Genomic DNA, 17,771 nt, shown 5'->3' on the forward strand with positions numbered 1-17,771 from the left:
ATGTGCAGTCATATTCGTTGTGTTCCCACTAGTGCTGTCAGCGTTAATCTGAAATGACATTAACGCCACAACACGGCAAATCTCCGTTAACGAGCTACCGCGGATCGCCCCGTGCGAGGGGCTGGACGGCGTCAACACGTTAACGAGCTAACTACGCTAACGCAGTAGTTTCCACCCATGTAATTGAGCATTGCGTGGCACATCCAACATACTGTTTTACTTTAGTCCATGACGTGCTTACCTTCAGGGTCATACTTCACATGAAGACCAAAATAGTTCCAAAGGCCAGATCTGAATGAGGGTGGGGGAGGTTCAATTTGCCATGTTGCAACGTGCTTAGCTTCTGTCTTGCTAGCTTGCGCTGCCCTTAGTGGATCTGCGCTCGACAGTGCAGCCTAGGCGGAGTAGTCGAATGCAGATCCACTGAGCTCTCAACACGGACAGCATCGTTAGAAGAAAAGTTGATAAAATAAATTAAAATTTTGTATTGTTCGATGCATATGCGTACCGAACCGAAAACACTGTATCGAACAGTTCAATATCGATACGAGTATCGTTGCACCCCTAGCTAGCAGTGAACAACCCCTCACAAACCCACTGGAACAGCAGATATCAGAGAGAGTCAAGTTACCAACTAGCTGGTTATTGAGCATTTAGCAAACAGAGAGCCAGACATTCCACCCATGAGTGGAGGCGAAGAGCAAAAATAGTATTGAAGGACAGACAATATTCAGCTTAATCAAAATTAACCATTAAACATGACCCCAGATTAAGGATAATGTCACTTTGCCTCTGCCGCTGGTAGCTACCAGTATGGAAAAGAAATAGTAAAAACTTACAAAAGACTTGCATAAGATGTGGCCTACTTCATTTACTCATGAAAGTGGCCACTTTCTCATTACTTTCATATATTGTTTTAGTAAGTATCCAAAACATACAAGTTTCATTTATATAACTTTTCAAGGGATCTTATATCTATTTTCACTCTTGTATGCTTTTCATACAAGTTTCACACAAGACAGATACAAACTTTATAAGATTTATATATATCGTTTCCATATGGGTAAGATATTCATCACGGCAATTTTTGTAAGCTAATCAAATGCTAATGTTGTGTTTCTAACCTCATAGTTGAAAAAGTAAATAAATGTGCATTTAATCCACACACGATAAACACAATTGGTAAAACAAGTAGTCAAAGTGCTCGCCACTGCATTGCAGTGAATTCTTGCATGTGTTGAGGCTGGCAACCACCCTAAAATTGAATTTATCCATAAGTGTCTTCAGCAGTATCAGTAACATCAAAAGTGTTACAACTGATTAATTTTTTATAAAATGTCCTAACAAAGATATATGTGTTATAGCTGATTGGGATCAAGCTAATATGAACTGCTTTGTATTTTATTGGGCTGTTAGTTTTACTGTAATGCATAATTTTAACAAGCTAATCATTTTTCTTATTGTAATCATTATCAGCACAGTAAATGCTAAACAGGTGTAGCTGAGTTAAGAGTGCGATATTGTTCTCTCAAACTTAATGAGTAGCTAAAGCAAATTATGGCTGCTTTGAAATCATGCTAGTACTACTTTGCTTTACAGCAAATTAAAGAAAAGATGTGTGACGACACTAAACAAGAAACCAGATCTTCAAGTTATAAGAGAAGGTTTTATTACCAGTGCTATTTACATAGAAATAATACAGCCTTGCCCCAATTCCCCCCCATAAATCTACACACACACACACACACACACACACACACACACACACACACACACACACACACACACACACACGAACAAGCATACACACTCGCAAGCGTTCAGAAAGACACAGACAAGCTCCCACTCAGTCCTGTATCCAAGAATATCTCCATACAACAGAAAAAAAGACACATTCTTCCTACATCTGAAACAATGTTGAAAGGAAATACAGACGATCTGAAAACAAAATTTCAAGTAGAGCTAACTCATTGCAGAAAAAAACAGCATTCCTCGTGTTAGATGTGGTCTGTTTGAGACATTTTGTGTAGAGATGAGATTGAGCTGAGAGAGTAAAGAATGACATGGAGTTGAAATTAGGAATTGAGAGACAAAAAATAATCATTCTTTCTTTTAATATGTTTTCACAAAGGCGGACTTTTCAAATAGCAGCTGTGGTGACACTTGGCCCTGATCGGTCTGAAATAAAATGCAGAGAATTTGTCCTTTGAAGCACAAAGATGTTCACACACACAGTGATAGACACAAACACACACACACAACCCGAGTCTGCCGCTTTTGAGCTTATTTTAATTCTCTGTGCCTTAAAAATGTGGCCACTAGATGGCAATGAGTGCTTCGGAGCAGACAGCGGTAATGTCACAGATGTTGTCTGCCCCCTCTTTTGTTTTCTCTCTTTAGAGGAAGGAGACCTCAGCTGTTGAAGGACATTCTCCATTATGGGTTCAATGTTCTTTTGAAAATCAATTCCATTAAAACATGTTTTTTAAAAGGGACAGTAACAAAAGGAAGGTCAGGTGAAGCAGTGTGCAGAGCAGAACTATCAGGGCCGCTTCGATGGGTGTGAGATTTGTCCGTGTGTGTGTATGTGTGTGTGTGTGGGTACAAGTGTCTGTATAATTGTGTTCGTGTTTTGAATAATGGTATAGACATCCTTCTTTTGAGCTATGATCAAGAACGCTTTGTGTGCATTAAGGGACTTATAGCTGAGACGTGGGCTAGAGAATGTCAGTGCCGTGCTGGAGGTGTCAGCGTGTCTATCAAGTGGCAGCTTTTGATTTGACATGTTGGCGAATGTTTAAAATAAGCTGCCTCGATTGAAACAGGCGTGTTTGTAGATGAACATTAAAGCATGTATCAAAACCGGCTCCTTTGTTATGCTGAGCGTGAAGTGGCATTGAAGAGCAACAGAATGGAAACTAATACTGCTTTGAAGCAATGTCTTAAAGAAGGTGGTGAGAAACTAAGAGAACTAAACATGTCCCCTTTGGCATTTCTCCCTATTAGATGATACCGTCGTTAACGTCAAGGGGAAGGCGAGAAGCATTTTTGCTGGGTGGAATCGCATTTTTTTTTCTTTTTAAATATATATATTTCAAGTCCAGTAATCCAGGAAGGGATATGCTTTGGAGTGTCTACTGGGCAGCAAATATTACGTTCTCCTACAAGCTATCCCATTCTTGATTCTGTCCATCAGTTCATCAGTTGTGAAAATCAGTCCATAAAAATCTGAGCTGTAATTTTCACCCCACAATGGGTTTTTTTTTGTTTGTTTTGTTTGTTTTTTTAATTCATCTCCTGAATTAACTAGGCTGACATTCAGCCTAGGCAATGGTCCCTGTGTTTTTGTCCTTTACCAAGCGGTGGTTTCTCCCATCTCCTGGCCTTGGTGGGACATTGGAGCGCTGTAACTGGAATTACTGGCCAAGGAGAAAGGAGGACTGGGCCCACCCCCGAATGCCTCCCCCGGGACAGGCTGAAGTGAGTTTGGTAAGCCCGGCTCTGGACTGGGAGTTTCCGCATGGGAGATCATGTCCGTGAACCTTTGGTCATCTGACGGGTGGTGGCCTGAACCCTCCATCGCTCCGGGACCAGAGCCCAGGATGTAGGGGGAGTCAGCTGGAGATTGAGCCTGTGATGATGGAGGGCCATGGGGAAAGAAGTCGTAGTTGCTCCCTGGTCCATAATAGTCACCTTGGTATTCTGTGGTGTAAGAAGAGAACACATGTGGTTAGACTTTCTATCAGATACATAAAACACTTACAGTTCCCCCAAGCAGTCTACATTTATACACACGGCTCCACCCCTACCTAAGTGGTGAAATTGATCATGTCCAATTCCCAACCAACCGGTCTCCAACAGCCTCATTTGAGTGTATAAACAACTCCACACCTCTCCACCTCAGTTCTCTCGCCTCTTACACAGTGCATTCATCTCCCTCTCCCTCATTCAGCTCGCAGCCATGCGTGTACCTCGATGGATTCCCCTACAGAAACTTCTGGATTTGGATGAGAAATTCCAAAATGAGATTCCAGCTTCCCTGCAGCCCTGCCATGTCCTGTCGGCTGCTTCTCTCTGTCAGGTCTGATGACAAACACCAGCGCTGTCGCTTGCTTCTACATTACTGGGTTGTGGTTATTTGCTGAACTACGGGTGGTTTCTCTACTTTAGTGTTGATCACTCAGCAAAGAATTATTTGATGGCTATTTTTATTATTATTCAACCAGTCCAAAAGAAATGTCAGAGGTCAACACCAGATGTCCCACACAGTTTGACATCTTTTTATTCATTTCATCTGACCAACACTTCACGACACAAAATCAATTTTGAAAAAGTAAAAAATAAAAAAGCAAAATTAGCAAGAACAGCTCAGATGTTAAAAGTTAGAAAAGGAGAATGGCATTAAAATGTCGTTAGAAATCTTTTTTTCATGCTATTTCTCCTTTTTATTTATACCTCTCTCCACTGTTTTGTCCACTACATCGTGCTTTCAGCATCGTGCTTTCAGCATCGTGTCAGCGTGACTCCATCTTGCCATGTTCCCACTGTGTTTGTATCCAGTGTCACGATAGCTAAGCCCCGATGACAACCATGATATTTAAAGGTTTATTATCAATGTTATGTTAATATTGTATTAGATTAGTATCATAAATAACTGTATAACTGCTCATTCTGTATGTTTTTGTACACATTTATTTCCCAAATCTCTTGCCACAACCTTGAATTTGCTTTTGGACTTCAACCCTCATGCAACCAAACTACCTAATTATGAAAATGACCGAGTGAGGTCATTCAGCATACCTGTACTCTTTCATTTATTTGACATTCTCAGAATTTCTAATGTAAATAATTATGGGTTTCAGTCATTTTTATGAATTAACAGCATTAACCCATTCATCTCCATCAGCACTTTGGGCATTGAGTATTCGCCTTAATGCTTCTGCAGTAGTTAATCTTTCTACTCTAGCTCTGTTAGCCAGGAATCCATAATTAACAGAAAAAAATATATTATTAAAAAATATTTTATACATAAACTACAACAAGTTGTAAATAGATCAACAATATGTGGTGGGAAAGATTTCAGTCATGACCCTATTCAGCCACTTGAAGGCTAATTAATTCCCAATAAATAAAATACAACAAACAGCAAAGTTATAGATTAGCTTATGGTTACAAGTGAATTTTTCATTACTGTGATAATCATGAAATGAAAGCAGGTCATTGTGACTTTTTGGACCGTTAGTCACATTATTAAAAAAAGCCAAATATTTTGTCATCAATAGAATTAATCTTTTGATTGCACAGATTTTTGTGCAACATGTTGTTACACCTATAAGAGTAGATTTACTCTTATAGTGCAGAAAGTGCAAACTAGATGCATCATACAGAATGGCTAAAAATATATCTGTTGCAGAACCTTCATGTTTAAAATGCTTCCTCTATAACACTCTGAGCCAGGTCGTGGTTCGTCTTGCCGAAAATGTCTGCACCTTCTCCTGGCGTTCACTTCAAAGCGAACAAAGAGCAAACAACTGACACATTAATAACAGATTTTGTTGCTTTCAAAGATGTTCTTCATTGCATACTTGGATAAATAAATATTTCCTGGTTAACCTATGACACTGACTGGCATGCTTATGCCTCTTAGAGGTTTCAGACATCTCTTTGTTTCCTCGCTCGTACTTCTACAGCACAATTTTGTTTCTGGTTCCCATAGTAGAAGAAGAGTTTTGAGTGTCAAAAATAAACAGTGACATCCCCAAAGACTATCCCTGTTGACTGCATAATTAAAACAACTTTCTAAGGGATTATCATCGCTTATAAGATGGTCTTTTGATCCAGAGTACCTGGAAATCTGCCAGTCGAAACACAAAATATGACCTTCTGGTCTCGGCTACAAATGAGAAACCTATACTAAATTTAAACATATCAAATAATGTAGCAGATATGAAGCCGGCAACCATTTACTGAATCAACCCTGCAAACTCCCTGTAACTTCTTTGCATGTAGTGTGTATGGTGCATTTAGTGTTTTAAACTGGCAACAACTATGGTCTTTAAGATGAACACTCGTCTTGCCAAGGCTATTATTAAGGGCAGCCCATGCTACTCTTGAGGTTGTCTCATAGATGTAATGCAATCACCAAAGGGCAGTTCCACTCAGCTTAGCTTAGCACAAAGACTTCTTTTGACCAGCTCAGCACAAACAGTGGAAAAGAAAATGCTAGCTCTGACTGAAGGAAACAAATCCACCCATAAGAATTCACATTAAACTGTGATTGCACGTAGTCATGCAATATAATAGCTTAATTCTACATGCAGAATCGCAACAGTAGTATATTGTCAGTATTTTAGAGACCACCCAAAATGTTGCAAATCGTGTTTTCAGGGGAGCTCATATCCTATATACAGCAGTCGACCTGAAAAAGGGTTTGTATTTGTACTTTTTGAGATTTAATGTTGCAGACAGGAAGATTTAATCTAATAACTAAGACAGACTATAGCTGTTCCCAAGGTTGTATATTGAGCTTTAAGCTAACCTGTTCCTTACATACAAGAAACTTAAATTATATGAATATGTGCCCCTATTATTAGAAAAAACAAAATGAATCGATCTTAAATCAACACAGCTATGCTTTCAAACAGGCACTGCAATTATTCTTCCACTACAGCCAGCACAGTGGACTCAGATGACAAGTAGCCACAGGCAGTGCTTGCACTGCAAAAAGTCTGGAAGGTGATTTTTAAAATGATTAAATATTAAGTGATTTTCTATTTCGTGTGTTGTTCATCATAAGCAATGACCAAAACAGTTTAGAAAGAATTGATTGGCTTAACAAATAGCCTGTTACTTTATACACTCTTTGCATCTACTAATCAACAATTACTACAAACCTTCAACTGCCTCCTGTTTCTCATTCCAAACTCCCAGAGTTGCATTAAATCTATTCGGTTTCAGCACCGCCGTGAACCGAGATCGATGACAGGTTTTATCCCCGTGCCCCAGATGCTACACTAACATTTCTCCACTCCTACCATATGTTCTTCTCGCTGCTATTTCAGTCGAAACGGGGAGGCTCGAGAACTAACAGGTTATACCTCAAGAAACATTCGGCCTAATTGTAAAATCTGCATTTATTTGTCGTAGTGTGTAATTTTGTTTTATTTATTTGTTATAAATTATCAGGAGGTATAATCAAAGGTTTTGCAAACAAGCTAATTGTTAGATTTCCCAAACAGGCTCCTGCTAGTTCAGCTGACCTTGGGGATAAGCAAAAAGCTTGTCTTGTGGTGTGTTCATGTGTGTGCGGATGAAAGAGAGAGAGAGAGACCAGGGTAGGTGCTGAGGGGAGTGTCAGCTCTGCAAACTATAATTACACTCATACATGCAGATGCATCATACCACACACACAGGCATCGCTCGCTCTGAACAGCAGCAGAGGAACACGAGGAGGCAGCGAGCTTAGATAAAGGCAAGCAGGCTGGCCTGCGCTGCCGTGGGACAAAAGGGTGTGAAAAGCAGAGTGCAAAGAAAGCGAGAGACATGAGAGCGAGGGATGGAGGTTTTTTGTCCTCTCTTTTCCCCTCCCACTCCCTGTGTTGCAGCCTTGATGGCTCCGGTTTATTGTATCCTCAATGCCAGGGCCCTTCAGGTAGAGGTGCAGGAGGTGCTGTATGGAAACAGCAGCTCACAGACTGTCCATCAAAAACAAACTGCTGATATGCATGACAGGTGCATCGGCTTTATTCCTGCAGTACAGTGTGGGGCGGCTGTTGCGTTAGCGCTGTGTTGTTATCTCGCTCTTTTGTCTTGAGATTATTTTCTTTTGAAGCAAAGGGTCTTTTTTCTCTTTATTTTTTTATGACCTTTAAAAAGCAATGTTTTTTTGACAATCTCTACACCAACTGGAGAATCTATTTCAGCAACAAACCAACTCCTTTTTTTATGAAACCTTTGGACTATAAGTGCAAATGCATGCCTTGTTTTCCCCTTGTGGCAGCAGAAATATTTCATCAGGGTGTTGTTCGTTGTAGTTATTTGCATTAGAATGGTCAGTATATTAGTGCACTAATAAGTCTAGCTTATCTTATATAGCAATAGCTAAATATATTCCTGTATGGAGGTATGTGTCTGGCTTTGGTTAAAATGAATGCATCTCTCTTTAAAATGAATAAATCTTCTATTCATTTTTACGTCCTTATCGAACTCACCCTTTCTTTCTTTGAACAAGTATTCTTCTCTCACAGCTGTGTTTTTAAGACGGAAGCTAGCTACTTTTCAGAAAGTGAATGACACTCACAAGTTGTGATCTTGGAAAGGGTTATTAGGTGCAACTTCATGCTGAATAAAAGTTAAGAGAGACAAGAAGGGAGACGTGTTTCTATTGCTGAATGGCACAGAAATCAATTCTCACAAATATAGTGGAGCCATTACAGGTGCCATTTTTGAAGTTCACCATTCTGAAAGGCCAAAATAAATAAATAAATAAATAAAAAAATCACACTTCAGTCATGCCACCCATGCTGCAAGCTTTGTTTGCAAAGTGTCCCACTGGAACATATGTGCTCCTATCTAGCATTTTCTCTCCTAGCTATGTAACAAATGTGACAGTTCAACAGGATTGAAACTTTATTTACATTCCTCTGGGCGCGCTGAGATAACCAGACTACAGAGCTGTGCTCGGAACAGTTAACAGTTAAAAGCTTCTTAGCTGGTTATTGTGTACCACACAAACTGAGTGCAGCGTGCACGAGATTAGACTTAGACTCAAGTCCTGATCATTTCATCTCTGAACAAAAGATGAGTGGATTCAAGAAAGTAATGTGAAAGCAAATGATCCAATAAAGTACACTGGGGCTCCACCTGTATTCTAATATATAGCAGATTTATGTGATATACTTGCAATGTGAAAAACATCCTCCAGGCACCTGCTTTCCTCAGAACTGCAGTTTGCTTACACAATATCACCTTTTTTTGAGTGTGAAACCAGGGATACAGATTATATTTGCTATTGCACTTGCTCCATATTGCGCATTAATATTGCAAGAGGTAAAGAACCTGCAGGTGTGGTATCTGAGTGTATTTAAAGACACAGCAAGAAGTGTGCACTAAATTTGTGCTAGCACTGCATCTGTTGTCACAGCGTTCATTTCTTACCTCCATAGTAACCGTAGGCTCCAGGTCCTAAGATGTCTGGGTCTTCCAGCCTGCCTCCCAGCGGCCTCATCCTCCTCGGGCCCCTGAAGAAGGCATGCCGTCGGGCGCCCAGAGCACTCAGCTGCTTCATTCTCCGTTCTTTGGATCTTCTGTTCTGGAACCAGACCTGAAACAAACCAGGGTCTGAGTTATCAGCCGATCTCATCTTTTTTCTTTCTTTTTTTTTTTTTTTTTTACAAATTTGTAGTTTATTGTCATCCTTTTTCAAATCACCATTCACTCAAACTGTAGTAAACCTTGCAGAGCTTGTAAAAACGCACAAATGATGTCGATGTGAGAGTAACACTGGGGTGTGATCAAAAACAAAACAAAAAAAAAAAATCTGTGAACCACAATTGAAAAGCTAAAACAATTACATATGGACCAACTAATCGTTTTAAGGGTTTTTCTTACTGTTAATGCTCAATGTTGCAAAGTTTGCACCACTTTCAAATTTCACAATTAAATTCAAATGAATTGATTCCTTTAAAGAGCTTTTATTCAGAAGCTGCAAACTATTTCCCAGAAATGACACAACGTACTTGCCTCCCAATTATCTGGCACCTCTGCACCCATTTTGAACTGTATTTACTGTACCACAATTAGCTGTGGCCTGTTTTCATTTGTATTAATTGAGGTGTAAATGCTTGAAATTCAGCTTCAAAAATGACTTGATGGGTTCTATGGGTTTTTAAAGTATAAAAACCCATAAAAATGCCATTAACAGAAAAAGTCAAAGAACTCAATCTCATATGAACATTCTGCAGTGCGACACAAGAATTACATAGGTATAATCAAATCGTTGTTTGCACATAATGAATCGGGAGGCGTTTTGTGCTACAGTGTTAGAGTTCATGTCAAAAAAGCACAAAAGGATCAAAATGAAAAATTAGGAAAGCCAGCGATGACTGAATAATAACAAGAAAGGAACAATTTCTGCTCCATTTTTCCAGTGATGATGGCAGTTTCCTGTTGCAAATTTCAGATGAATAGCAAAGTAATATCAACGGCCCCAAATACAAAGCCATATGAAGTTAAACCACTGAGATTAAATAAACTGTCTTTCAAAGACAAACAAAGGAGGGTTTCAAAATTGCAAAACGGTGCATCATATGGAAGAATGTCTTTGAATTATAAGCACATAACACATCTCGTTTCGCCTTTGCTTCACTGCTGCATAATGATCTATGTTCACACCAGCTAGGCTATGCCAGAGGGAGAATCCCACTGTGCTACAGATTAACAAAAACACACTCACAAAAAAAAAGAAAAACACACACACACACACACACACACACACACACACACACACACACACACACACACACACACACACACACACACACACACACACATATCCCCTTCCACACATACACCTAAAACTACTTAGGCTCTGCACTCTGTGCTCCAGCGGCAAACGCAACACCTGCTTATTGAGAACAATCATCTAACTGTAGGGTACATTTTCATGGAAATGCTCTCGCTTCCCTTGAGAGAGCGTTGCTTAGGGATTACATACGCATGCTGGAGAAGCAGCGTGGCTCACAGGGCTCCCTGCGTTGAGAGCAATGGTATTTAACACACACTGAACAGGGAGGAAGATGACGAAACGCAGCCTCCATTTTGGCTCCGAGCAACACACACAGGCGGAGGGTGCAGAGGTGGAATGGGGAGGTGGGGGGGGGGGGGGGGGGGGCTTATCGCAGCCCAGACTGACTGACTGATATATCGACTGGTTTGCTGGTTCATTGAATGATTGATTGATTCATTGAGCGATTGAGCTCTGTTGCTGCACACTCGCACATGCTGGCTGCAGTTTATGATATAGATGAAGCGGTGGAGAGGCACGGGCTGTAAGTGAGTAAGAGCGGAGAGGTGGGAAAGGGGAGGGTGGTATGTAAATCTGTGAAATCAGCGATAATTACAGTGAGTGCACAAAAAGCCACATCACAGTTGGCAGAGATGGTGCTAATCATCCTAACACAGTCTGCACCCAGGCATCAAGCATGTGTGCTTGCATGTGTGTCTGTGTGTGTGTTTTGAGGATGGCAGAGAGGTCCAAAAACAGTGTATGCTTGTGTTGTATTGCACAACATGTTTGTATGTGGGTTTCCTCTTACCTTTGGCAAAAACAAAGCTAACCTTTCACTAATTTCATGGCTGTGCATCACATGTTATTGCTGAAACAAACACAGTCTGCACCCCAAAAAAGGAAATTCTTTTACAAATAATGTATTTCTCATGCATCAATAAAATGTATTAGTGTAAGTTCAAAGTGTGCTTTGATGTTTTTATGCTGAAATTACAAGCAAGTAGGAGACTCTTTTTTATAGAAAAAATAAAGTGTGATTTATGATTTTGAATGCAGTAATTTAAAAAAAACAACTTGCGTTTAAATAAAAGTATCAAATGTTGTAACCATATTTCTATAAAAGTCAATCATAAATAAATAATAAAATAAGTAAGTGTGAACATTAAAAACAATGCTTTTCTGCATATTGTGAATCTACTGTTAATGCAAACATGAAACTCTCATTTTAGGCACCATGCTGCCTGCAGTTCCATATGTTGGACTGTTTTTTGGGGGGTTTTACAAGCTAGGAAAAAAAAATGCTACAGTACAAAATAAAATCAACCAAATCCATATATTTCATGAAATACTTCCACAACACAAAAATAAAGCCAAAATAAACAAACAAGGAAGACAGTTTACATACAGCAGGTGGTGGGGTTCGTTTAAATGTGGCATATATTCATCTAATAGTCCGCATCGTGTTTTGGCATTTCACTAATAGATGATGAGGCTTTCAATTAAATGTCTGCACATTTCAGTAAAATTAAAAAGTAATTCCTTTGATTTATAATGTGTCATCTGTCTCTAATCTGTCCGTGTCGCCGCAGATCCCTCCCTCATCTGAATCGAAGAAAAAAAAGTTCCAGCGATCCACAAACAACACAGCTGATCTTACCTGGATGACGCGCATGTTCAGCCCTGTTTCCTGTGCCAGCTGTTCTCGAATGTGCCGGGTCGGTTTCGGCGTGGCAACAAAAGCAGCCTTTAACGTTTCCAGCTGCTTGGCCTTGATGGTGGTCCGGGGCCCCCGCCTTTTGGCCCCAGAGTTCTGCTCCTCGTTCTCAATATTGTTCGTTTCCTTATCTGAGGACGTTGAATTGTCCGTCTCTTTTATGTCGTCCTGTATTGGGTCCTGCAGATCCGGCGATAAACTCCTATCTGTGCACGACGACACTGGGGGACGGGGCGGATGGGTGGGGGGACAAACAAGAAGGAAGGTCAGGTCACGATCCGAAATGTCAAGGTGGGGGGTGGCGGGGTGCGGTGGGTGGTGGTGGGGGGCTGTTTTAATCAGCCTTGGAGATGCACACAAGCGTTGCTGACTATTACGCATCCGAAACTTGACCTAATGGTAAATGAAATGCGTTTTTACGCCCCTCGGTGAATTTTTGTCTCCCAGTTTCTGTTTTCCCTTATTTCTTTATTTGTATATTTATTTTTCTTAAATAATATCTGAAGTATCAAACAAAACGCAAAAAACAAATGCGCAAAATAATACCAAAAAAAAATATAAAAATCCACAGTTGCTAACATCTCCAATTTACGCACACAAAAAAAGATGACATACGGGCATGCAGCCATATTACATTTGCGAGCAAATGAAGAGATTTATATTGGAGATCAAAACAAAGGGTTTATGAAAAAGGGACGCGTGACACCTTTAGTAAATAGGGTGTGGAGTGGAGTTGCTGCCCTCCTGAGCTTTTTATAAGGATAAATAGAGTGGAATGAGGAGCAGCACACACGGCCAGACCAACAGACTCATCCCCAGTGGACCCTGACGTATAATAACAGAAAGCTATTGTTCTTTGGGGGTAAATATTGAAAGTATTCATCTCATAAGGTTACTGTGAGATGCTCTCCGCGGAATGCTGCAAAAGCTCAGCATCAACTTATATTTAAAGCCGCCACTTCTGCTTTTCTTTTGTCTATTAAAATGCTGATTGCCAATTTATTCATCCGATTTCTTTCTTTCTTTCTTTCTTTCTTTCTTTCTTTCTTTCTTTCTTTCTTTCTTTCTTTCTTTCTTTCTTTTTAAATCGGTTCCACGGTTATTAAAATAAACAACGCCCTCAGCAGCCCTCTTATTGTTATCATTGCTTATTGTTGAATGGGAGACAAAAACGCAGCGCAGGCCTGGTGTCGCTTCGCTTACCTGAGTTCAAGTTGACTTCCTTTATGGCCCCGGAGCTCAGATAATCATCTTTGCACACAAACTTGTTCTCGTCTATCACATAGAGTTCTTCTCCCGTGGACAGCTGTTTGTTACACACCATGCAGGTGAAGCAGTTTAGGTGAAACACTTTGCTTCGAGCTTTGCGGACCAAGTCGTTCGGCGAGATTCCCTGCAGACAGCCAGCGCATTTAGTGCCAAATCGCCTGCACGGAAAACGAAAAATGAAGGTGAGATTGAGATTTTTTTTTTTATGACGGCAGCGCGTAAAGGGGTCTGTTAGAAATTACCCACATCCATCATATAATCATTAATACTAAAAAGAAGCTGGTATTAAAATAATATTAATTTAGAAGGAATAAACAGGTTTAACGCCTTTAGTTTAGCAAGTGATATAAATGTCACTAACACATAATAATAATAATAATAATAATAATAATAATAATAATAATAATAATAATAATAATAATAATCCACTGTAACGTTTTTAGTAAATAAAACGTAACAGGTAATTACTCAACCAGAGCACCTCTCTCTATGAGAGTGTTGATAACATAGCCATTAAAATCATTTAGAAAAAGACTTTAGAGAAAGGTTTTTTTTTTTTAAAAAAAACCTTCCTAATTTTGATTGAGGTGCTCTGACAATAACCCCACGCAAAACGTATTAGTGACAATCAACACATTGTACTCGTGGATATATTATAGGATTAGGCAGAGTAGGAGCATCTTAGCGTGCAAATCTTCTCTTAATCCATATTCACCCGCGCTTAAATAGCACTGGGTGGGAAGACTCATCGATTTGATACACAAATAGCCCAAAAATAAATTCACTAAAATTCCCCCTCCTCATTTGCCGGGGTGAGTCCGTTTTTTCCCCTTTCTCTCTTTTTAATTACTCTCAAAAGAAGTGCGATAAAGCACATTTGACTGAGTGACGCTTACAGTATTTCTCGCCTGCCCAGATGTCTTTACTGATGGAAAGAGTTTGAACAGATGCTTAAGGCTCACTTTGGGCCTGCTGTAGCTGGATTTTAAGTCCGCCTGTCGGGGGCTGGTTAAGCCTTTGGGTGACTGCAGACACCCTTGTTGTGGAGCATTGTTTTAACACTGTGCTTGCCTTTCCATTCACTTACAATGGTATCGCATCACTATCCACTTTTCACATGCGTGACCAAGCCTCCCCCAGCGAAAGGGCACAACTCTACTTACACAACAAATGGACACATTAGGGTGATTACTGTTTCGCCTAGCTAATGGCTGGCCATTTAAATCCACCGCTTGATGGGACCTGTGGTAATATGACGGCCAAGGCCGCGCGAGGCCAATAATAGCCCCGTCCCAACAAAGGCTGATGTGTCTTACATGTCATTAGACAATTTGGGAGAAAATAACTGACACATACAAATGAAAATGATGCTAAGAGAGTGACAAACAAGGGCTTCACTTATCACTCAATTACCTGGAACACTTTTTGGAAATTGTGAACCGGTTAATAGCCTAATGGGTGTTTGAAATAAAAGTGTTGTCTGGAGCTGGAAATAGATTTTTTTTAAAGAAAAGAAAAAAAAATAAGCACAGAATACACGAGGATACAGAATCAATATATTTATATGTCCATTCTTTTATAATAGAGGCCCCTTTTGACGCCACACGGTTCATATCATTTCCTAAAAATGTCACCACACAGAGATAGGTAAAAATCATGCATTTTAAAAATTACGGATATTATTAACAAATAAGGGAAAATGTATACTTTTAGATTTATCTTAAATTCCTTTAACCATAAAAAAAAATCCAAGTACGGGTTAACGTGGCCTATGACCTGAGTCCAGCGCACCGAGCTCGACTTTATGTGCCAGGCTTTAATTTGTATTTTTCTTCATCCTGTTCTTCTATTATTATTTTTTTTATCAATCTTTAACCCCAAAATAATTTCCCTTATTGTAAAGGTGTTGACGAATGCTTGAATCAAAGCGTGATTTCTTTCTTTCTCTCTCTCTCCCTCTCTTTTTTTTTTTTGAAGACCTCTTGATTCCAAATTCAGTTACCTGAAAAAGTCAATTTTGCAATAGAGCTTTCCGTCTCTGGAGAAGCACTTCTCGGTGAGGTTGCAGTTGCACTCACAGCACTGGACGCACTTGGCGTGCCAGGCTCTGTCCAGCACGTTGAGGAGGAACCGGTCCAAGATGGGCCGTTCGCACCCGGCACACTGGACCATCATATCGCCGGCCTGCAGGACGCCGAGTGCCGACCTACCCACGCGGACTGCGCTGCTCGGACTTGGGCACTCCGAGTTTACGCGGAACAACGTCTTGGCTCAGAGAGGTGTGCTGTCAGGCGAAAACTGGAGGGACCTGTCGTTCAAAGGCAGCGGAGTGACAATCCCCGAGAACTGCTGTAGTCCTGGTCCTGTTTGGTCGCTGTCCTGCTACTTGTCACAATCCACAAATCCAGAGGAGAAGAGGGGAGAAAAAATTCAGCTGCGCCAGCTGATGGACTGCGTAATGGCCAAACCAGACATGTTTTCTCGCCAATTCAATGTTAAAACATCATTTTTTAAACGTGTTTACTTCTAAATAATTTATCCCTTTTGCTCACGCTTTGTTTGGGGTCCAGTAATTTCCTTCAGGCTCACCTCACGTCGCCACTTGCACGTCCCTGTGCCTTGGTTATCACGAGGTTTTGCCAGCGCGACGCGCTTCCTGCGCTGAGATTGGATGACGCCCTTGTTAATTCCCGTGCCAGAAGAGCCAATCAGAGCGCAGTTGTTATGGTTACACGTTCATAGCTGTAGCCTCCGAGCGGACCCTGAGCAGAAAACACCTAGGCCGTGGATGCAGGGTGTTTGTAGTGGCGCTGATAGAGGCCAACAGGCATGAGGAAGTTTCACGGTGGGTCACGGAGACGGCACTGGCTTTAGAAGGGAATGCATCAGTTGCAGGTTAGACTATGAACGTCAGAACATTTTACTGGCGATGAACGTGAAAATGTCAGTGCATAGGTACAACGGGCACGCCTCTGAAATGAATCGGACTAGAAGTAGCTTGTTGGGAGAGGGAGTAGCCGAACAAGGCTGTGCTGGGCGAAGACAGGAGGAGGAGGGGGGACGCGGGCCTTTTCTCATGCAGAAAGCTATTTGCAGGGAAATGCGATGGATTAGCAGGAGCTCATCAATAGGGAGAGCGTGGTCACCCGGCGCTTTAACAGAGTGGCCACCAATCGAAGGGAATTTCAATATTTACCAACAGCCTCGTTTTGTTAGTTGCAGTTAAGCAAACATGCGATGCGCTAATTCGTGTTGGGTGAGACTGTTTTAAGCATAATGGGGCCTCATTTGAATGAAATTAGGTGTGAATTTTGGCTCATTTTACACGACTGAAGGCCATTCAAGATAACATTTAGAGGAACAGACAAACAACAAGGTTGTTAGTTTTAACAGAGGAAGAAAGGAAAACTGTTAGGATCTATCTATGAAATATACTTGTATCAACATTTAGGTGCTTTTACTATGAAAGGTTCTAAGAAGGTGTTAGCTTTAAGATAACGAATATTTACTGATTGCATAAAATTTAAAAGAGTATTGATAATATTTTTTTTAAAAATAGGTCACAATATTTTTTATTTCATTTTACCAAACAGGCATCATGATGGCAGAAGCTATGTATAAAAATGCTTTCTTTCTTTCTTTCTTTCTTTCTTTCTTTCTTTCTTTCTTTCTTTCTTTCTTTCTTTCTTTCTTTCTTTCTTTCTTTCTTTCTTTCTTTCTTTCTTTCTTTCTTTCTCCTTATCTACCCTATTTGTTTTTTTCCTTACTTCAGTTTCTCTTTTTACTGTCTTCCTAAATTGGTACACTGATGGTGTGTAGAGCGTTTAAAGGAACCTCCGGCCTTTCAGCTATGACACGAGGTATAATTAGTGTTAGTGTTCTAAGCAAAAATTAGTGTTTTTCTTATCAAAATGATGCCACACATCCAAGTGTGGATTTACTCTACAGGTATCTGTGGTTTAACCTGGCCAGATCTGGTTTTTGTAGAGATGAGGCTGAATAAGTTTCCTGAATTACTCAAGCTTCAATGACCTTTAGCCCACAAACTGAGATGGAGTGTGTGTGTGTGTGTGTGTGTGTGTGGGGGGGGGGGGGGGGGGGGGGGTCAGGGAGGTACAGACAAAAAGCCCACAGTGGGGAAAAGAGCATGTGAGGAAAACCTCTAGTTTGAATGCAGCTGTGCAAGGGTATAAAGAAGCTCTGTTTGCTTTTGCTTTGTTCTGCTCTTCTGTGCACGCTAAACACCACCCAAAGAGTGAGACACTCACCTGTGGAGAAAAA

At 40.5% G+C, this 17,771-nt stretch overlaps 1 protein-coding gene across 1 annotated transcript; it reads right to left on the minus strand.

Annotated features, from left to right (window-relative positions):
* Nucleotides 1-1,656: 1,656 nt before the first annotated feature.
* Nucleotides 1,657-16,455, minus strand: lhx5 (LIM homeobox 5). The gene is made up of 5 exons (XM_085414463.1): nt 15,493-16,455; nt 13,425-13,648; nt 12,165-12,442; nt 9,157-9,322; nt 1,657-3,702 (listed from the first exon to the last, which is right to left on the minus strand). Exons 1-5 carry the CDS (start codon nt 15,663-15,665, stop codon nt 3,353-3,355), a joined length of 1,191 nt encoding a protein of 396 aa, XP_085270589.1. The 5' UTR covers nt 15,666-16,455; the 3' UTR covers nt 1,657-3,352.
* Between the last annotated feature and the right edge of the window lie 1,316 nt (nt 16,456-17,771).

The sequence above is a fragment of the Rhamphochromis longiceps genome, linkage group LG7 (genome assembly GCF_057381845.1).
Source record: "Rhamphochromis longiceps isolate RC_006_pf linkage group LG7, R_longiceps_female_GT1.1, whole genome shotgun sequence".
Lineage (NCBI taxonomy): Eukaryota > Metazoa > Chordata > Actinopteri > Cichliformes > Cichlidae > Rhamphochromis > Rhamphochromis longiceps.